Source organism: Paroedura picta, chromosome 12, assembly GCF_049243985.1.
Source record: "Paroedura picta isolate Pp20150507F chromosome 12, Ppicta_v3.0, whole genome shotgun sequence".
NCBI lineage: Eukaryota > Metazoa > Chordata > Lepidosauria > Squamata > Gekkonidae > Paroedura > Paroedura picta.
Window position 1 is genome coordinate 22881357 of NC_135380.1, and position 17293 is coordinate 22898649.

At 45.2% G+C, this 17293-nt stretch overlaps 1 protein-coding gene across 1 annotated transcript in view; it reads right to left on the bottom strand.

The window, feature by feature from the left end:
* Positions 1–513: 513 nt before the first annotated feature.
* PLAT (plasminogen activator, tissue type) overlaps positions 514–17293 on the bottom strand; it is a 29187-nt gene continuing 12407 nt past the window's right edge. The window contains exons 2-14 of the mRNA XM_077305363.1: positions 16944–17046; positions 15981–16020; positions 13816–13947; positions 12498–12611; positions 11316–11490; positions 10967–11058; positions 9906–10077; positions 7723–7808; positions 7033–7228; positions 3620–3756; positions 3376–3516; positions 2611–2759; positions 514–1714 (exon numbers count right to left, since the gene is read on the bottom strand). Of these exons, the coding sequence (XP_077161478.1) occupies positions 1556–1714; positions 2611–2759; positions 3376–3516; positions 3620–3756; positions 7033–7228; positions 7723–7808; positions 9906–10077; positions 10967–11058; positions 11316–11490; positions 12498–12611; positions 13816–13947; positions 15981–16020; positions 16944–17012 (1662 nt within the window). The 5' untranslated portion in view covers positions 17013–17046 and the 3' untranslated portion in view covers positions 514–1555. The remainder of the gene's footprint in view (positions 1715–2610; positions 2760–3375; positions 3517–3619; positions 3757–7032; positions 7229–7722; positions 7809–9905; positions 10078–10966; positions 11059–11315; positions 11491–12497; positions 12612–13815; positions 13948–15980; positions 16021–16943; positions 17047–17293) is intronic.

A 17293-nucleotide genomic window follows, 5' to 3' on the forward strand; every position in this document is an offset into this window, starting at 1 on the left:
CCCTCTACCACCACTGGGAAACTACTGGGCTGAAGTGATGTAGAAGAAGAGAAGAAGAGTTGGTTCTTATATGCCGCTTTTCTATACCCAAAGGAGTCTCAAAGCAGCTTACATTTGCCTTCCCTTTCCCCTCCCCACAACACACTGTGAGGTGGTGAGGCTGAGAGAGTCTTGATATCACCACTCAGTCAGAGCAGTTTTATCAGTGCCTTGGCGAGCCCAAGGTCACCCAGCCTGGTTGCATGTGGGGGAGCGCAGATTCAAACCCGGCTCGCCAGATCAGAAGTCTGCACTCCTAACCACTACAACCAAACCACTACACCATTCTATCCTTTCATGCCCCATCCTTCATTTAGGCACAACTGCTTTCATAGCACCTGGCCAAGATGCAGTAGGAACATCTGTGCAAGACCAACTGGAATGAATGTGTATTACGCAGGAGAAAACACAAATTCTTTGATTTGTCTGAAAAGAATTCAAGCAGTGTTCACCAATTACTTTAAAATACCGACGTCTGATAGAATAACAGTTTAATACATGAGAGACACATCAAAGACAATTTAAAGTAAAAAAAAAACACCTGTCTTATTCAAGTACATAGCAGGAAGGTTTAAATACAGAGTATAAAAATTATCTTCAGTTTTGTCAAGAAGGAAAAGTCAAAGAAAACTTGGGCTAGGAGTCTGGCTGAACTGTGATACCATCTGAATCTCTAACAGGAACAAACATCCCTTTCCCGACAACCAATTCCACTTTAGTTCTGTTTAACCAGTTCTCTCTCTCCATATGCTGACATCTCTTGGTAACAAATGCTGGCTTGAAAGGGTGTCAAGATCAGGCATGGTTTATGGCCTGCAGGGCCTGCAAAGGACCCACTGTTCTTTACCCAAAGGAGTCTCAAAGCAGCTTACATTTGCCTTCCCTTTCCCCTCCCCACAACACACTGTGAGGTGGTGAGGCTGAGAGAGTCTTGATATCACCACTCAGTCAGATAAATACTGATAAAACAGCACTGCTATTGTCACTTAACACAGGATGCCCAAGAAGGGCCACAAAACTATTAAACATTCTCACTCATCCTTTGCTCAAGGCCCTCCCACTCTAATGCTAGAGCCGGTCATTGTCACATCCACCAGGAATGGAAGTTTTGCAGGATGTGAATGAGTCCCTCCAAGCATGTGTCCATGCTTCTGTGTAGGCGAAGTTCACAGTTCGTTTTCCAGAATGGATGAAGCTTTTCCAGATGCACTTGAAGGTGTCTCCAGCAGCCCTGTGCGCAATTTCCCTGCCGAACTCGAGTGCTTCTTGGGGAAGGGTGCTGTTGGAACCAGCTCCACTCCTGCGACTCAGTGAACAGGCACAGAAAAAACACACAACCCAAACTAATCACCTCTGAAGAGGCACGGAAGGCACAAACCACAACATGCCCCTCTTCTGCCAGTCATGGTGATCGCGAGACGACCTTCTTGTTTTGCCATCCACCGCATCTCCCTGATACAAGGAGATTCAAGGGTGGAGGACAGGAGGGAGGCTTTAACGTGGCTCTCTGATGCCATCAGGGCTTCATGTTCTCCTGAATCCAGCTCAGGTAACGAACCACTTTGGTGTATACACCGGGTGTGTCTTTCTTCCCACAGCCATCACCCCAGCTGATGATGCCAATGAGGTTCATGTGGCCATCTTTCAGACAAACCAGAGGGCCCCCAGAATCACCCTGCAGCAGAAAAGAAAAGCAAGGAAGTGAGGAGGACTGACCAGAATATTTCCTCTGGAATCCTTAATGAGGCCAACTTGTGAAGTTTTGGTGCCAGAAATCCAAACTAAAAATGCAATACGTGTTTTCCTTTAACGGGACTCCAGATCTGTTCCTTTCTTATGAAAATATTCCTAAACCGCTTTCCCACCAAATAGGGGCTCAAGGGAACCCAATGAATGGAAGTCCACTTCTGAAAGTCTCTTGCTTTGAAACCCCTATGGGGCTGCCGTAAGTCAACTGCAACTTGGTGGCATTTTGCTCTTCCACCACCACCACCAGGCAAATGGATCATACCCAGCACAGCTAAGAAACAGACAAACAGCATGCAAAATAAATCTTCACAAACTAGAAAAGGCCCTGTAGTCCAAACTTGTACTCTACATATTGTCTTCTATCAAATGTACATCTGAGTAATGCTGTCTTGCAACCCACCCACCCACCCCACCCCCAACTCCCCAAAAAAGAAAGGTTGAAAGGGAAGGTTATTTTCTGACTTCTTTATGACCATTCCAAAGAATGCTGAAAAGGCCCATGTAACTTGCCAGATCTTACAATTCAAGCCAATTCACACATCACAAAGTCACAGGTCAGGGTTGGGGTGCCCACCATGTATAACAGTAAGATGTGGGTTCTGCTCAGTTCCTCTGTGTGTTTTAAGATTAAGATCACAGCAAACATAGCTTCATCACCCCACCCTGCTCTTTTCCTGACCTGAAGTGATCCAGGTGGTCAGGTTATTTGAGCTGTTGGGAAAAATCACTTGGATGGCTGCTGTTAGAAGGAAGGTCCTTGACTAAATCATCTTTAGTCTGATCCTGCAAAGCAATTCTCATATTCTGAGGACTTGAGTTTACCTTGCAGGCATCATCTAGATGCCGTGTATCTCCTGCACACAACATGTTCTCTGTAACGGTCCTGTTAGAGAGCTGCTGAGGCGTGCAGCGGCTGTCTGGATACAGCCTCACATGACCTTCCTTCAGACGTTCCGAGTAGAAGGGAGAAACTGAGGAGAGAGAAAGACCATGCTAAATGAGTAAGAACCATGTGTACAAATTACCCATCCCTGCTCAAGCCCCATGACTTTTCACTTCACAACCACCACCACCCCTTGTTTAGTTTAGAAACTCAAGACGCGAAAGTCTGAGAAGCAAGCAGGGAGGTGTACTTGGAGATTAAGATTCAGGAATCAGATGATTTAACTTGCTCTAATGGAAGCCAGATGCCCTTCTGGTGCCTCAACAGCTCTGTTGTGCAGAACAGTAAGTAACCAGATAGGAATGCAGCTCATGGATATCAGGAAAGGGGCTTGCTTAGGGAGCTGCTATTGCCGAGGCTATTTCTCCAGCTGCAAAAGGGATGAGACCTGGCAGCTGTTTGCCTTCCATCTTATCAAGTGGCTTGAATTTAGCAAGTACAAAATCCACCCTAGAGTGATTCCAGTCCTGCCATAAGACAACCACCTTAAACAGCAAATTGTGAGTGCCATAAAGGGTATCAGAGTGAGAGATGGAGGACTCAAAACACAGAAGTGGTCAAGGAAAAAAATCCAGCTGTTGAGCATAGAACTTTTCCACAGCACAGAGGTTGTAGGGGAGGATATGGAGCAAAGCCAGTCTTACATTCCTCGTGCTTGCCGTAGCCTGAGATCTCACACTCTGTCCAGTCAGGCAATTTCAGCCCAGCCTCTGGGAGACAGGCAGCACGGACGGTGTCTGTTTCTTTCGCACACTCTTTTTTGCGGGACTTCAGCTTCAGCAAAACTGGGGGGAGGGAGAGAAGAGAGTGCTTAGACATTAAGATGGAAATGTTACATCTGCTCCCAGAATGCATCTGCTCCCAAAAGGCACCAGGAATGAGTCTTACCGATATCGTTGTCGAACGTGTTCGGGTCAAAGTTTGCGTGTATGACATATTTCTCCACTTCGAACTGTTGTTCATTTTCTTCAGGGTTCATCCGGTAAGTCCTACCCAGCACAACCTTGAGGCGATTGACAACAGTCCTGCAGAATAGAAGATTATTCTACTGTAGTCAGCACGTTTCATGTGCAATACCTTTTCCTCTGAAAGTGAAGTCCTGATCATCTAATAAGGACTGGAAGTCCCATTTACAACCATGATTTCTAAAGCTGACATCATACATAAAAGTGTGTGCTGGAAGCTTTTCTACTTTCAGTATAGCTCCAAAAACCCAGGGCAAGCCTCCCCCTCTCCCTTCGATGTGCACACTTCAGAGATAATACTGGCCAGTTTATAAAAGTTTGTTGCATTTATTGTTACCCTATAAGAAACAGATTCAGGTGGGTCTGAAGCAAAAGGACAAAGATGGTTGGTCTTAAAGGTGCTTTCATCCTAGGTATAAGCTTTCATGTGCATGCACTTTGTTTGTATGCACACTTACCCAGAATAAAACTTTGTTGGTCTTAAAGGTGCCACTGGACTCAAATTTTGTTTATATGAGAAGCACTATGTGTCTTAGAAGACAGCACTTCTGGCCTCCAAAATATGTTCTACTACTAGGAAAGCAAATTCTGCAACCCAACCAAAACTGTAAAAGCGAAATACATTTGCACATGTTGACATAGTTTTTCTGCTTCTTGTTCTATTCTGATTCTGCCTCCATATTCTTCTGCCGCTGCCATATTTTACATTTTGAAATGAATTTGGAATGCTTTGCCAATGCAGAGATTGGACAGGGGAAAGGAGGGATGAAAGGAACACCCTGATAGTTACTGTAATGGTATTAGTAGCCCACCTTTCAATCAAATGAGCTCCAAGGTCCCTAACAAGATCAGATTAGAATATGGGCACCTAAAAACCCAACCCACATCTATTGGGATTCTAGCTCCTGGCAGTGCATCCCTCCTTTCACTTATGTGGCCCCAGGGATACTAGCTCTAAGAGCAAAGTCCTTTCTGGCAGGTATTTGGAATGGGTGGGGTGGAGATGAGAGGAAGCAGTCTCTCGGTCTCTCTATGCCCAATGGCTTCAACCCTTCTAAGGGTGAAGACTGCAACCTTCCAGGGAACCTGAAACATCTTCCTCTCAGCAGAGTATGCCAAGTGCTTGAGCACCTGCCACCGAGATGACTAGAAACTTGATTTTTTTTTCCAAAGGAAGGTTGAGATTTTTTGTAATTCCATAGCAGGCTACTTCTACATGAGGATTTTCCCTGCACAGAACACAGCACTCTGCTAAGTTAAGTGAAATGTCTACATGATGCTGTGCTCCTTCAGAGCACATGACCGGTGGGCTTCCCAGAATTTCCTTCGTTTAATTGTATCAAAAATACATCTAGTCTGACCAAAGAGGTAACTGCAAAGAGGCATCCCCATTGTGGGCAGTGGGGAACAACTTAACAGAGCTCCTCTCTCCTTTGGCCCTTTCAAGAGCTCTGTCCCCTTTTTTCTACCAAGCTGCACTGAAGCTACAGTATAGCTGAGCAGGGAAAGGGGAGGGGGGCTTGGGGGAAGCAGCCCAATCTTCCCTGGAGCTACTGCTGTGGAGGGGGTTGCATTTTTGTGCCCCCCAGCAGGCAGTCTCAGCTCATCACACAGAACCCTCCTGATCACCACATTTCTTTTGCAGAGACTCAGCACTTGGACAGAGCCATAACTCAGAGGTAAAGCATATACGTGGCAGGAAGAAAGTCCAAGGTTTATTTTCTAGCAACTCCAGTTAGCTGGGCTGGAAAGGATCCTTGCTGGAAGTCATGAAGCCTAGACCAGTCTGACTCATCAAGCAGCTGCCTGCTATGCCATTAGAAAACACAGCCTCTTGCCAAAGAAGAAAAAAACAACAGGATGCCATATCATTTCGTGGTTTTTGAAACCACAAGCGTGTTCTAAAGTCTGAAGAACAAAGCAGATACACTAATTTAACTAACTACCTCCACAGTACATTTATGCACAAACTGAGGGACCTGGGCTCAGGGGTAGAGCATCTCCTTTGCATGCAGAAGTTCCTCAGGTTCAGTCCCTGGTACCTCCATTGAGAAGACATTTATTTATTTTGTGTGGGAGTTTGTTGCATGGCCTATCCAGAGTTCTGCTAGTAGGTCAGGTGGAAGACTTCTGCCCAAGACTCTGCCAGTCTGATTAGACAATTAGACCCTGACAAATCGACTTTTTGACTTGTTATAAAGCAGGTTCATGTACTTGTGTGAAACATCAAACCTAGGGATGTACAAAACCCCCTCCAAACCAGCAATATTCTTCAAGTTTGGGTATACTGAACCTGAAAAATATCAGTATTTTCTGATACTCCTGAATCCTAATATTGGTATTCAAGATTTGGTAAATATTCAGGCACGCTGATTTTTTTTTTTTTTGCTCCATTATGCAGAATCAGTCACGGAACATGTGGAGCTCTGGGAAAGTTGCTATTTTCAGGTAGAGGCACAACATTTGCAGCATAGATGCGGGTGCCTCTCCTTGACAACGCCCCCCCGCCCTCAAAGTGTGAAAAAGATTAGACCAGGGAGTCCAATTCTATAGGCCTCCAAAGAAGGTGCTCCTGCTTCCATTGTTTTCAAGGGAAAAGGGGAAAAGGCATTTAAAAGCAATGAGGTCTGTTTAAAATTTAAATGCCTTTTGCAAGTCGCAGTGCTAGTGACCTCCAAGGGGAGTTTAAACACCTTCTCCAAGCCATGAGTTCACCTGGAAGGTGGTCAAAGAGACTGCAATCCCTTTAAACACTCTTCAACGTTATCTACCTGGTGGTCCTGAATATTTTCTGGATTTTTCAGGCTCAGTCATTTCAGAGCACCAAAAATATCACAATCTATAAAGCTGAAATGTTTTTTTTCTGGCTCAGATTAGCCAAACACAAATCCCTAATCAAACCTTTCTGGTTTTGATAAGGAGATGTGTCCCTTCTGCAGGCAGCCCCAACTAGCGCTTGGGACCCAGATCTGGGATTAAGATTCTGGATGGACCACAGATCTCTGCTGCCAGGTTCCACCTAAATCAGTTATGGAGCTCTTGCAATTGTGAGGACCCAAGGCTGGACCTACAGCACCCCTGTGATGACAAGATTCACTGCAGGTTGAAGGATGCTGAAGACACACTACCAGCTGTCACTCCATAAGGGAGCCGTGGACAGCAACAGTCCCTGGAAGGCATTCCACCCAGTGGCACTGGGTCAACGGTCCCATATGGATGCTACTCCATTTCAGCCTGTGAAATTCTGGTGGCAAACAGCAGAATGACAGATCAGCCTGCTGCTTTCTAGATAGCAGGAAACCCAGAGAAGAGGCATCAGGCAGACTTGCTCCTTACCCGCCGGCAAAACAATGGGCCGCTGAGAGGACCCAGCAGGAATTGATTAAGATCCCTCCACAGAGAAAGTGCTCTCCTCGCACTCTCCGGTACCGGATAAAAATAGCTGCCTGCCATGGGTGTGACTGGATCTGTGAATAGAGGCCTCCTTTGATCCGGAACTGGGCCTCACTCTGCTTCCTCAATCCACAGGTGGCTGTAGATGTGGGGGAAAAAAGAATTAAGGCATTTCACAATGTATAAGCCACCTCCTGAAGTTAAATTCATTGCCAGGAAAGAGTCCTGTGCAGAAGACAAGGAGTGGATCTACACCAGAGAATTAAACCTTTTCTCTAGGGACCTCTGAGAACCGTAGCTCAGACTTCCCAAGATTCCTTGGGAAGGAGAAGCCATCATTAAACCAGCATAAAACTAATGCTAGGTTTGTCCCAGAGACTCTACCATTAAACCTTTTCTCTAGGGACCTCTGAGAACCGTAGCTCAGACTTCCCAAGATTCCTTGGGAAGGAGAAGCCATCATTAAACCAGCATAAAACTAATGCTAGGTTTGTCCCAGAGACTCTACCATAAAACTAATGCTAGTTTTGTCCCAGAGACTCTACCATGTCAACAGCATTAGGTCTGACTGCAACCAGCTAGGAGCTATGGCTCAGGATGGGCAAGGAAAACAAGACAGCCAAATTTCCTTACGGCAAGCTGGCACATTGCAGAATTCCCACTGTGTCTTGCCTCCCTTCAGGATATGGCACCATGGTCTGGTGTCATTGTCTGGATTCCTGCAAAACACAAAACAGAGAAATTAGTATTTCAGGGTTGACTCTTCCCCAAGGTGCCATATGTAAGAGTGGTGTGTTATGGAGGGGCCATAGCATCTACTTGGCATGCAGAAGGTTCCAAGGTCAGCAGCACCTCCAATTAAAAGGATGAGGTGGTAGGTGATGTGAAAACCCTCTGCTCAAGACTGTGGAGAGCCACTACCAATTTAGGCATACTGAGTCTGATGCTGGTAGACAAAGGGTCTGATTCACTAAAAGAAGAAGGAGGAGGAGGAGTTGGTTCTTATATGATGCTTTTCTCTACCCGAAGGAGGCTCAAAGCGGCTTACAGTCGCCTTCCCTTTCCTCTCCCCACAACAGACATCCTCTGAGGTGGGTGAGGCTGAGAGAGCCCTGATATCACTGCTCAATCAGAACAGCTTTTTCAGTGTTGTGGCAAGCACAAGGTCACCCAGCTGGCTGCATGTGGGGGAGCGCAGAATTGAACCCGGAATGCCAGATTAGAAGTCTGCACTCCTAACCACTACACCAAACTGGCTCTCAGAAGGCAGTTTCATTCATTCATTCATTCATTCATTCATTCATTCATTCATTCATTCATTCATTCATTCATTCATATACCGCCCTCCCCGAAGGCTCAAGGCGGTTTACATCGGAACAAAGAACAATACATAAAACAGTCTATAAACAAGTGAATACCTTACAATAAGAATACTAATAGTTGTAACCATATAACAATATAACAGTATAAACAATATAAACAATACAACCATGCAACAATACAAACAGGTCCAGAGCATTGGTGGAATTCTGAGGGGGGGGCAGGGGGGAGCAGGGGCCCTTCAATCGCTTTTGATTACCTCTGATCTCAACCAAATGCCTGTTTGGATATGGGCATCAGTAACAATCTGGCAGAAGTGGTACCTCCCATTCTGTTTTGAGCATCCTGAGAGACATTTAAGCAGTAGAATCAGGAAGTACTGAGCCTAAGGAAGTACTAAGGAAGTACTGAGCTCCCCCTCACTGATAGCCTTGAAGCAGTGGCTGGACAGATAATTATCCTGGATGTTTTAGGCTGACCCTGGACTGAGCAGGGGATTGGACCCGATAGCCTGTATGGACCCTTCCAACTCTATGATTCTATGATTAAGTTATTTTCACCCCTGAGCTTGGAGTACAGTTAAAATTTCCACTTTAGCTGTGAGACTTTATAAACCAGAATTGCAGAATTTACTGCTTCATACAAGATGTTAAAAACATTTGTGGTTACACTTGAGACATAAGTGTAAAATGGGAGATCAGTAACATGTTGCAAGTGTTTATTACTACTACTACTACTACTACTACTACTACTACTACTACTAATAATAATAATAATAATAATAATAATAATAATAATAATAATAATAAGCTACCCTACATGGGAGGGACTTAACCGTTTTGTCTTGTATAATTTCCCCCCAAGTACATGCTCTCCACAATTCCAGCTATCTTGAGCAGGGAAGTTCAGATGGACCTTGTATTAATTGCCACTTGGGGACATTTATACTGGATACATTATATGAAAAGAGTCAGAATCCCCCTCCCACAGACACCCACATCAAATCCACAAGCTTCATAAATGCTGCATTGAGCAGCACATACACCACAGGGGATCCTGGTGATGGATCTCCTGCATTAGGCCCTATTTGGAGCTTTTAAAGACATGCCATGTGTGTGCCTATGTAACTGAGACTTCCCAGTCAGTTGTGGCCTCTAGTGCATGTCATTCTATTGGAAAATTCATGACTACCATGTGAAGCAGCTTTCTTGGCCCAAAATCTTATTCCTCCCTAAATGGGCACTACTGAGCCCTCCCTGAGAGGGGAGAAGGACATGGCACATGCTTCTCCAAACTCCAACTCAGTGGGACATTGCACAGCCATACTGGCTCTCAGAGGCTATGCAGAAGAGCTTGCCTGGATAGTTAGGCCTCTGGACATTCTTCTGGAAACAACCATGATATCTTAGTAGACCAGAGAAGAAAAGCCTGTCAGTTGACTACTCAGTGGTCATTGAACAGGCCCTCCACAAAGAGAAAGTGGGGACTCCATTTACCGGCAGTAGTTGTGGCTGCCAAGGCCAAGCTGCTGTGCGTTGGTCTTCCAGGCTGTGTAGAACTTGTTAGTGAGGATTTTGGAGTCCCACCTCAGGCAAGTGGCACCAGATTCCGTGTGTCTGTGGCTGCCTTGGTAATCAGTGCCCCTTCCAGAAACACAACCATCGTTTCCTGCGACAAAAGAGATGGGGGTGGGAATTGCAAGTTTAATTGGAAATTGCTAATTATGAAAATAGAATTATATAGAAGTAAACATTCAGCAACCCCACCCCCTTCTCTCGGTTGTCTTCTTCACCATCAGAGTCCAATTATAAGATCCTTGGGTCAAGGACCAGCCTACTTGTTTACAAAATTCTGTACAGCCTCATGGACACCTCATTTGTTAAGACAGTGTTACCAAAGAAGAGCGGAAGTACAAGATTAGATTCAGTATTAGTTGGTTATGTCTTTAAAATGGATCAGCATCAGTAATGGTGTTTGCCAAAGACCGGAGACCAGAGTTACCAATCTGAGGATCCCGCCCTATCTCCTTAGGATTCGTTCCCCCCCCCCCCCGGGTTAACGTCACCCAGGGTCATCTATGTACGAAACAAGACTGGGAACAGCAGGGTGGTGGATCCAGGAGAGAACAAAAATTTGGTTACTCCACATCATTTGTAATTGTAATGAGGGTTTTGTGTGTTTTATTCTGTAATTATTTTGGTTTTATAAATTGTAAACGACCACGAGATGGCTTATGCTGGGAGTGGCACTCTAAAAAGCGGGAATAAACAAACAAACATTGTTTAAAAAGGCTTCATACATACCAGGAAAAGTGTTTGGTTTTAATCCTGGAATGTTTGAAGAAAAACCCCTCTGAGCACAAGCAAAAAGCAGCTCCCTGCAGGCGAAACATCCCCTGCATTCTTATAGTAAAGGGAACCACCAGCAACAATGGCTTATAAGTGACTTTGGCTAAATTTCCCTTGGAAGTGAAAGCCTAGCCAGCCAGAAACCAGAAGCTGATTGGCCCATTATTTTGCCCCGCGTGCCATTTTGAGAAGGAGACATATACACTTACTCTTGGAGCAGGACGAGATGCTGCAGTATTCCCAGGAATACAGCCCTGCTTTGAATACATGGCACCAGGGTTTGGAGTCCCCATCTGGATTTCTAGAGAGAGGGAATGCATGAAGATACTCTTAGCACCATCAATAAAAATAGAAATTCATCATTTTTTTAAAAAACCTTGCAGCTTCGCAAAAGCCAAATTTTATATAACAGAAAAAAAAATATTCATATAGGCCTATATGTACCTGTGTCTTTGATAACTGCAGCGTTTGACCCTTCCCAAACCTAAGATATTGTGAAAGAGGGATGGAATATTTGCCAGGCAAGGGCTATAGACCAGCCCAAGCCTATCCTCTCACCGGCAATAGTTGTGATTGCCCAGTCCCAGCTGCATGGCATCCACCCGGCGCCCGTTGTATCGCTTCTGCGCCAACACACTAATGTTCCAGTTTAAGCAGTCTGTTCCACTTTCGGTCGTGCTCCACATTCCCCTGTACGTCGCTCCTGCATCATGGTAACACGTGGCTTCGGCATCTGTGCCAGATAAGGGGGAAAATATCACCCATGTTAGTCCACTTGGCTGTTGTGAGTTCCATGAAACAGAGCCCTAACACAAAGGGTGTTCCTGCAAAAGTATCTGCCTGTGAGTCAGCTCTGCACTGGCACATCATGAATAATGAAATTGGAATAAGAGACTGGATGAGCCATCGCTACCGGGGTCTGCAAGGGGCTAGAGTGAAACTTATACCCAATTAACTCATAGGAGCAGGAGATCCATTCATAGCCCATAATGACTACTTGGCATACGCTAAGTCTTGCTTCCTTTCTGTCCTCCCTTGGTGGGGAGATGTCACACAATACAGCTAATGTAGCTCCTACACTGAGCAGGGAAACCAGGAAACTCTCACTAGCGTGTCCACAAGCAAGCCTTAGTGTTATTAGGAAGATGATACTCTTTAAGGCATGTGGCCAATATCTGGTGAAGTCTCAAGCTGGGGGAGGGGGAGTTTTTAAAAAGAGCCCTGAGTAGAGTGCAGATTGTGAAAAAAAACCCTAAAAACTGAGATTCTTATTTTCCTTCTTTCAAGGCAGTTCAGATTCCCGGGGTGTTTCCCCCAACTAGTAGAAACAGCCATGAAAACTAGGCAGATCGCAGGGGTAGTCAAACTGCGGCCCTCCATATGTCCATGGACTACAATTCCCAGTGCCGGCAGGGGCTCATGGGAATTGTAGTCCATGGACATATGGAGGGCCGCAGTTTGACCACCCTTGCACCAAAGCTTCTTCACTGCACGGAGTTTATTAAGGTCAGTTTTCTTGGTACAAATTTCAGAACTGCTTTAAAAAGCCAGGAACACACCCCCAGTCCTGCCCTGTATGTATTATATTATACTGTCCACTTCCAGCTGTAGCCCAGCAGCATCTGCATTCACTACAGAACACTGAGAGGTGACCAAGGTCAGGCAAGGATTCAGTAAACGCAGGCTAGTCCTCCTGCCGATATCGCACCCATTCATCTTTTTCCAGGATGGCATACTTACCGATCTCACACTGCTTCCCGGTGAAGCCCGGGATGCATGAACAGATGAAGTGGCTGGGGGAGTACAGTGCTTGCTGACAAATGCCTCTGTTGTAGCACTTCTGTTGTGCACAAGCTGGCAGGAAAACAAACACACACAACAAACCTCAGTTTCCTCCTTCCGTGGGAGTCTGTGTTCTCTTGCCTTATTTCTACTGCAGACCGAAACTGGCTTAGGCCTCATCTTCAAGGCAAACAAAGGCTAAGTGATGGCACTTAGGCTTCCTTCTGATCCTCCCACTTGTCATTGTTTCCCCTCCTGTCTTGGAATTCGGATGGTAAACTCTATGGGGCAGAACTGCTTTTGTCTGGCTTCAAAACAGAGGTGCTTGAAGAGTGTGATTTGTTTAAGCACTGCTCTCTTGTTTTTCTTCCGCATAGAGAGCTAAAGGGGCTTACAACATCCCCTGTCCAAGAATACGGATTTCGCCTATTGCAAGACCTCATCCAAACCAGGTCCCCCGGGGAGTAATTGATCCTCAAGGTCCAGAGGATGTCCAATTTGAACCCTAAAACCCTCTCCCTCATTTGAACCCTACAACAACCACCCCATGAGGTAGGTTAAGCTGAGAGTTTGACTGGCCAGTACGTTTCCATAGCAGAGTAAGGATTCAAGCCAAGCCTATCATACTGAAATTTCATTCCCTCAATACTAGACCACATTCCTCTTCAGACTGATGAGAGAGTCTTGTAACACCTCTAAAAATTGTGTGTCACGTTAAAAAAAATTGTGTTATGATAAATTGGTCAGGCTTCAAAGTTACACAAGGCCCTGCTGTTTTTTGCTGTGACAAACTCCCATGCGGGACATATACTGGTAAGTGCCATTACAAGAAACAAGCACTATAGTTCTAGAACAATTTCTAATTTTTTAAAAAAGAAGCTCAGGAGCACCTTGAAGGAGAAAATGGCACCTGCAAGGAACTCATGAAAGGAAAATGGTGCTGATGTGGACAGGACCTTTGAAAGTGGGCACCTTCCCTTTGGATGGCATGCAAATGCACTCTGGCTGGACTCTCTCAGGAAACATCATAGGACACCATTTTGAAAAAGAGCCTGCCAAGGACAGGGAAAACCTTCAAAGAGGATGATTAGAAGCCGATGTCATGTGGATGCGCTCCAAAACAGCACTCTAGCTTGTGGAAGGAGTTTTTGCTGAAACTAATTTTCTTCTCCCTGCATTTCCCAGGAGTCTTTGAAGGAAGCCATGCCAGGCTCTCACCCTACACCATCAATATCAGTTTATTCCAATTTCTGTCTCATGCACAACCCAGACCTACCTTTAACAGGCACCGCATGGCAGCGGCTACGGCCGCTCTCACACCGACAGTATTCAACTCTGCTGTTTGCTAGACGTAGCCAGCTCTCCATTGGCTGGTAAACCCGTTGGGTTGATGCATCTCTACATGTGGCTGCAGTTAAGAAACAAGAAGACCTCGTGAGAAGACAGACCCGGCAATCCATTTCACCATCCCCCTTTTCCTTCTGAACAATCGGTGCCTTCCATGTGGCCCTTCTTGCTTTTTCCTCTTTCTCTATTGTATGTGGGGTGTAAAAAGATTTGTAGTCCCTACAGGGCTGCTTGCGCTGTTCAGACGGAAGGGAAACGCCTTCCTTCTCTTCTAAATTCCTGGCAAGGTTCACAGGTTAGGAGATTGCCCTCATATGAAATATCCAAAAGCAATATTCAAAAGCCTGTTCCTAATTTGGACACAAACAGAATAATCAGACAAACACAAAATTTTGCATCCAGCTAAGGTCAGAGAACTCTAGCAAAGCGAGTTTCCAGTTCTCATTACCTCAGAGCAAAGAAAGAAATTCGAATAAGAGAAGCTAAAAAATGACTGGACAGAAGTTCTCATAGTGGTCTTGCAGTAAAACCCTTAAAGAAAGTACACCTTTTAAAAGTTTGTTGACTTGTGAACTAGGAAGGGCCTAACTCTGCTCAGGATTGTATAGTCAGGATGCCAAGAAGAACAGAAGACTCAGATATAGAGATGTCCGCTCACACAAAGGAAACACACATACAATGCTACTGCTCAAGCAGCCAAAAATGCCCCAAGCCAGGGGTAGTCAATCTGTGGCCCTCCAGATGTTCATGGACTACAATTCCCAAATGCTGGCAGGGGTTCAGGGGAATTGTAGTCCATGGACATCTGGAGGGCCGCAGTTTGACTACCCCTGCCCCAAGCAGATATGTTTGTCCATGAGTCGGGGTCAGATTTTCCATGAGCTGAATAGTTTTCCCCACAGACCCATGGCAGTTTGGGGTATTTACTTACTCAAGCACCACAGGGCCTGATTCATACTGGAACCACAGCTCCAGCAAGGAGGGATTCCAGTCTTTCCCCTTGCACCATTTTCCCCAAGCCAAAACAACGGGGGGGGGGATTTTTTGATCCACTGTGGGTCTGTGGGACCACCATTTTCCTCTGTGCTACAAACATAGAATTCTGCACCGCTGCTTGTGTTTTCCGAGCATATTGAATAGTAAGACTTGACTCTCAGTCAGTACTGTTGCCGACTTTTGCCTTCCTCCCCACTATGTGAAGACTGTGACACTCTGTATCTCAAACTGATTCGTTGTATAATCATTTGTATAATCAGAAATGTTCCACCAGTCTAAAACCCGCTGTTCCAAAATCTGGTGCTTAAAGTCAGTTGCCTTGATTAGACTGATGGGGCCTATCACTGTGGTTTTGTATAACCTGAAGCCTCGATGGCTAGAACATCTATCTCATCTTTTGGAATGCAGCAAAGAAGTCCAAAAAGGAATAATGGGGAATTTAGCAGAGCTGAATCTTGGATGCAAACTGAGCAGATGCAGCTGCAGTTACAAGTTTTGGGGAAATCTAGAGCAGGATTAATTGTTGTGCTGCCAATTTTAGGAGCCTGCTTATTTTCAGTGTGCTCTGCACATACATTTGTAAACAGATGATTCAGGAAGCTTCAGTTTCAAGTGTTCTGCCTCGTTACAAGAGAACAGACCCTGTCAAAAGGGTCTAGACTTTCCTTTTATTTGGGAACATGAGATGAGCTCCCCGGTTGTGAGTGTATCCCATAACAAGATACAGCTGGTCCTGCCCCATCCACAGTACTTTTGCCCGTCCATTACACAGTTCATTTCTCCTAGCCTCTATACTCCCTGCTCTGTCTCCATTCTGATTCCCCCAACTCTTGTTAAAAGAATTCCATATTTACTGAAAACCGAAATGTAATCAATGACTACAAATTTCCACATTTGCTCAATTGCTTTCTATCTGCAGAACCACAGCTCTCTTGGCACAGAACTTAACTATAGAAGTCCTGCACTTGTAGTACACTTAGGTCAAGGTCAGCACAAACTCTGCATAGGGTCCCCTTTTGCATTTGTAGGAGACAGGTCCATTTTGCACCACTCTCTGCTCAACATGCACGGCTGCCTGCTGTAGGTTTTGCTCCTTACCTCCTGATCGAGCACCTCTTTTAATGCGCACAGGAAACTCCTACAGGGAGAGAAATGAGTTTTAAAAAGAAGGAAACAGGCACCATAAAAAGTCATTTTCCCAAGTTCTAGAGGAGCTTGCAGCATAGATCTTAAACATCAGAGTGCCATACATAGCCAGACCAGAGCGGACTGCAAGCAGTTTACGGGCCTCAAACAGCCTTTTTATTTAACCAACTTGTACACCACTCTTTAAAAATTATATAAAATGGCTTATAGTACAATCAGCCAAAGCTGTATCCATAAGGGAAGCCTAATCTCTCAAGGATATATATTCCAGGGCCTTTCCCTGAATTTTCATTCTTAAAAGTTTCTAGTCCTCTTCCATTTAGACAAAGAAGGGAAAGCATAGAGGCAGATTTCAAACCATTTGTTCGTTGAGAACTTACTGGGTTTGAATCAAAAGCCCTGGATATCTGCCAAAGTCCAGGATATGGTTGCCACAGAATTCAGCACCAAAATCCTTGTGGTGCACTCAACACAAAGGGCTTAACTGAAGAGTCTAAACACTCAGTACTGTAGATACAAAAGTCAAGGGTGCCCAGGGGTCTCAGGGGATCTTTTTCTCATTTCTGCACCGCTCCCCAAGTTCCTTGGATGTTTCATTAAAGAAGAAGCTCCCTCCCTGACCTTAACAATTTGTGGAAATTCTTAGTCATCAGTACAGCAAAATCCCAAAACAGAGGCGGCAGACAAATGCCTTTCTGCATAGGCTAGATTTCACTCATTAATTCAAATCATAAGGCTAGAATAAGACACAGCAACAAATAGGGGAATCCCAGCAAAAATGTATCATCCCAGCCGACCATCCCAGACCAACTCTGCAGCCCAAACAGCATTTTCCTTCTGGTATGCCAAGATATCTGGCGGCGGCAAGACACAGAAACCACAGCCAGAAACCCTGGCATGCTGGCAAAGGCTTACCTGGCCCTGGAATGTGGCAACTGCTCCCAACAGCAGCAGAAGAAGGAAGAGTTCCTGTTCCAGATTCATGGCAATGCTTTCCCTTCTCTAAAAGTCAACAAATCTAAAAAAAAAGAGGAAGAAGTCAACACCTAATGAAGACCCAAGGAAACAGTCTTTGATCCACACCTGGAGTAGTGGTGGTGCGCTGTAAACACATGAACCAAACAAAACCGCTTCCCGGGGGAGCTTTGCTAGCATTAAGGGAACACACAACAGATGGCTGCAAGCAGATTTGCTGGTTCAAGAGCTGAGGGCAGAGCAGCACTGCCGCACAGAAATGTTTACTGGTGGATTTAAAACCAGAATCA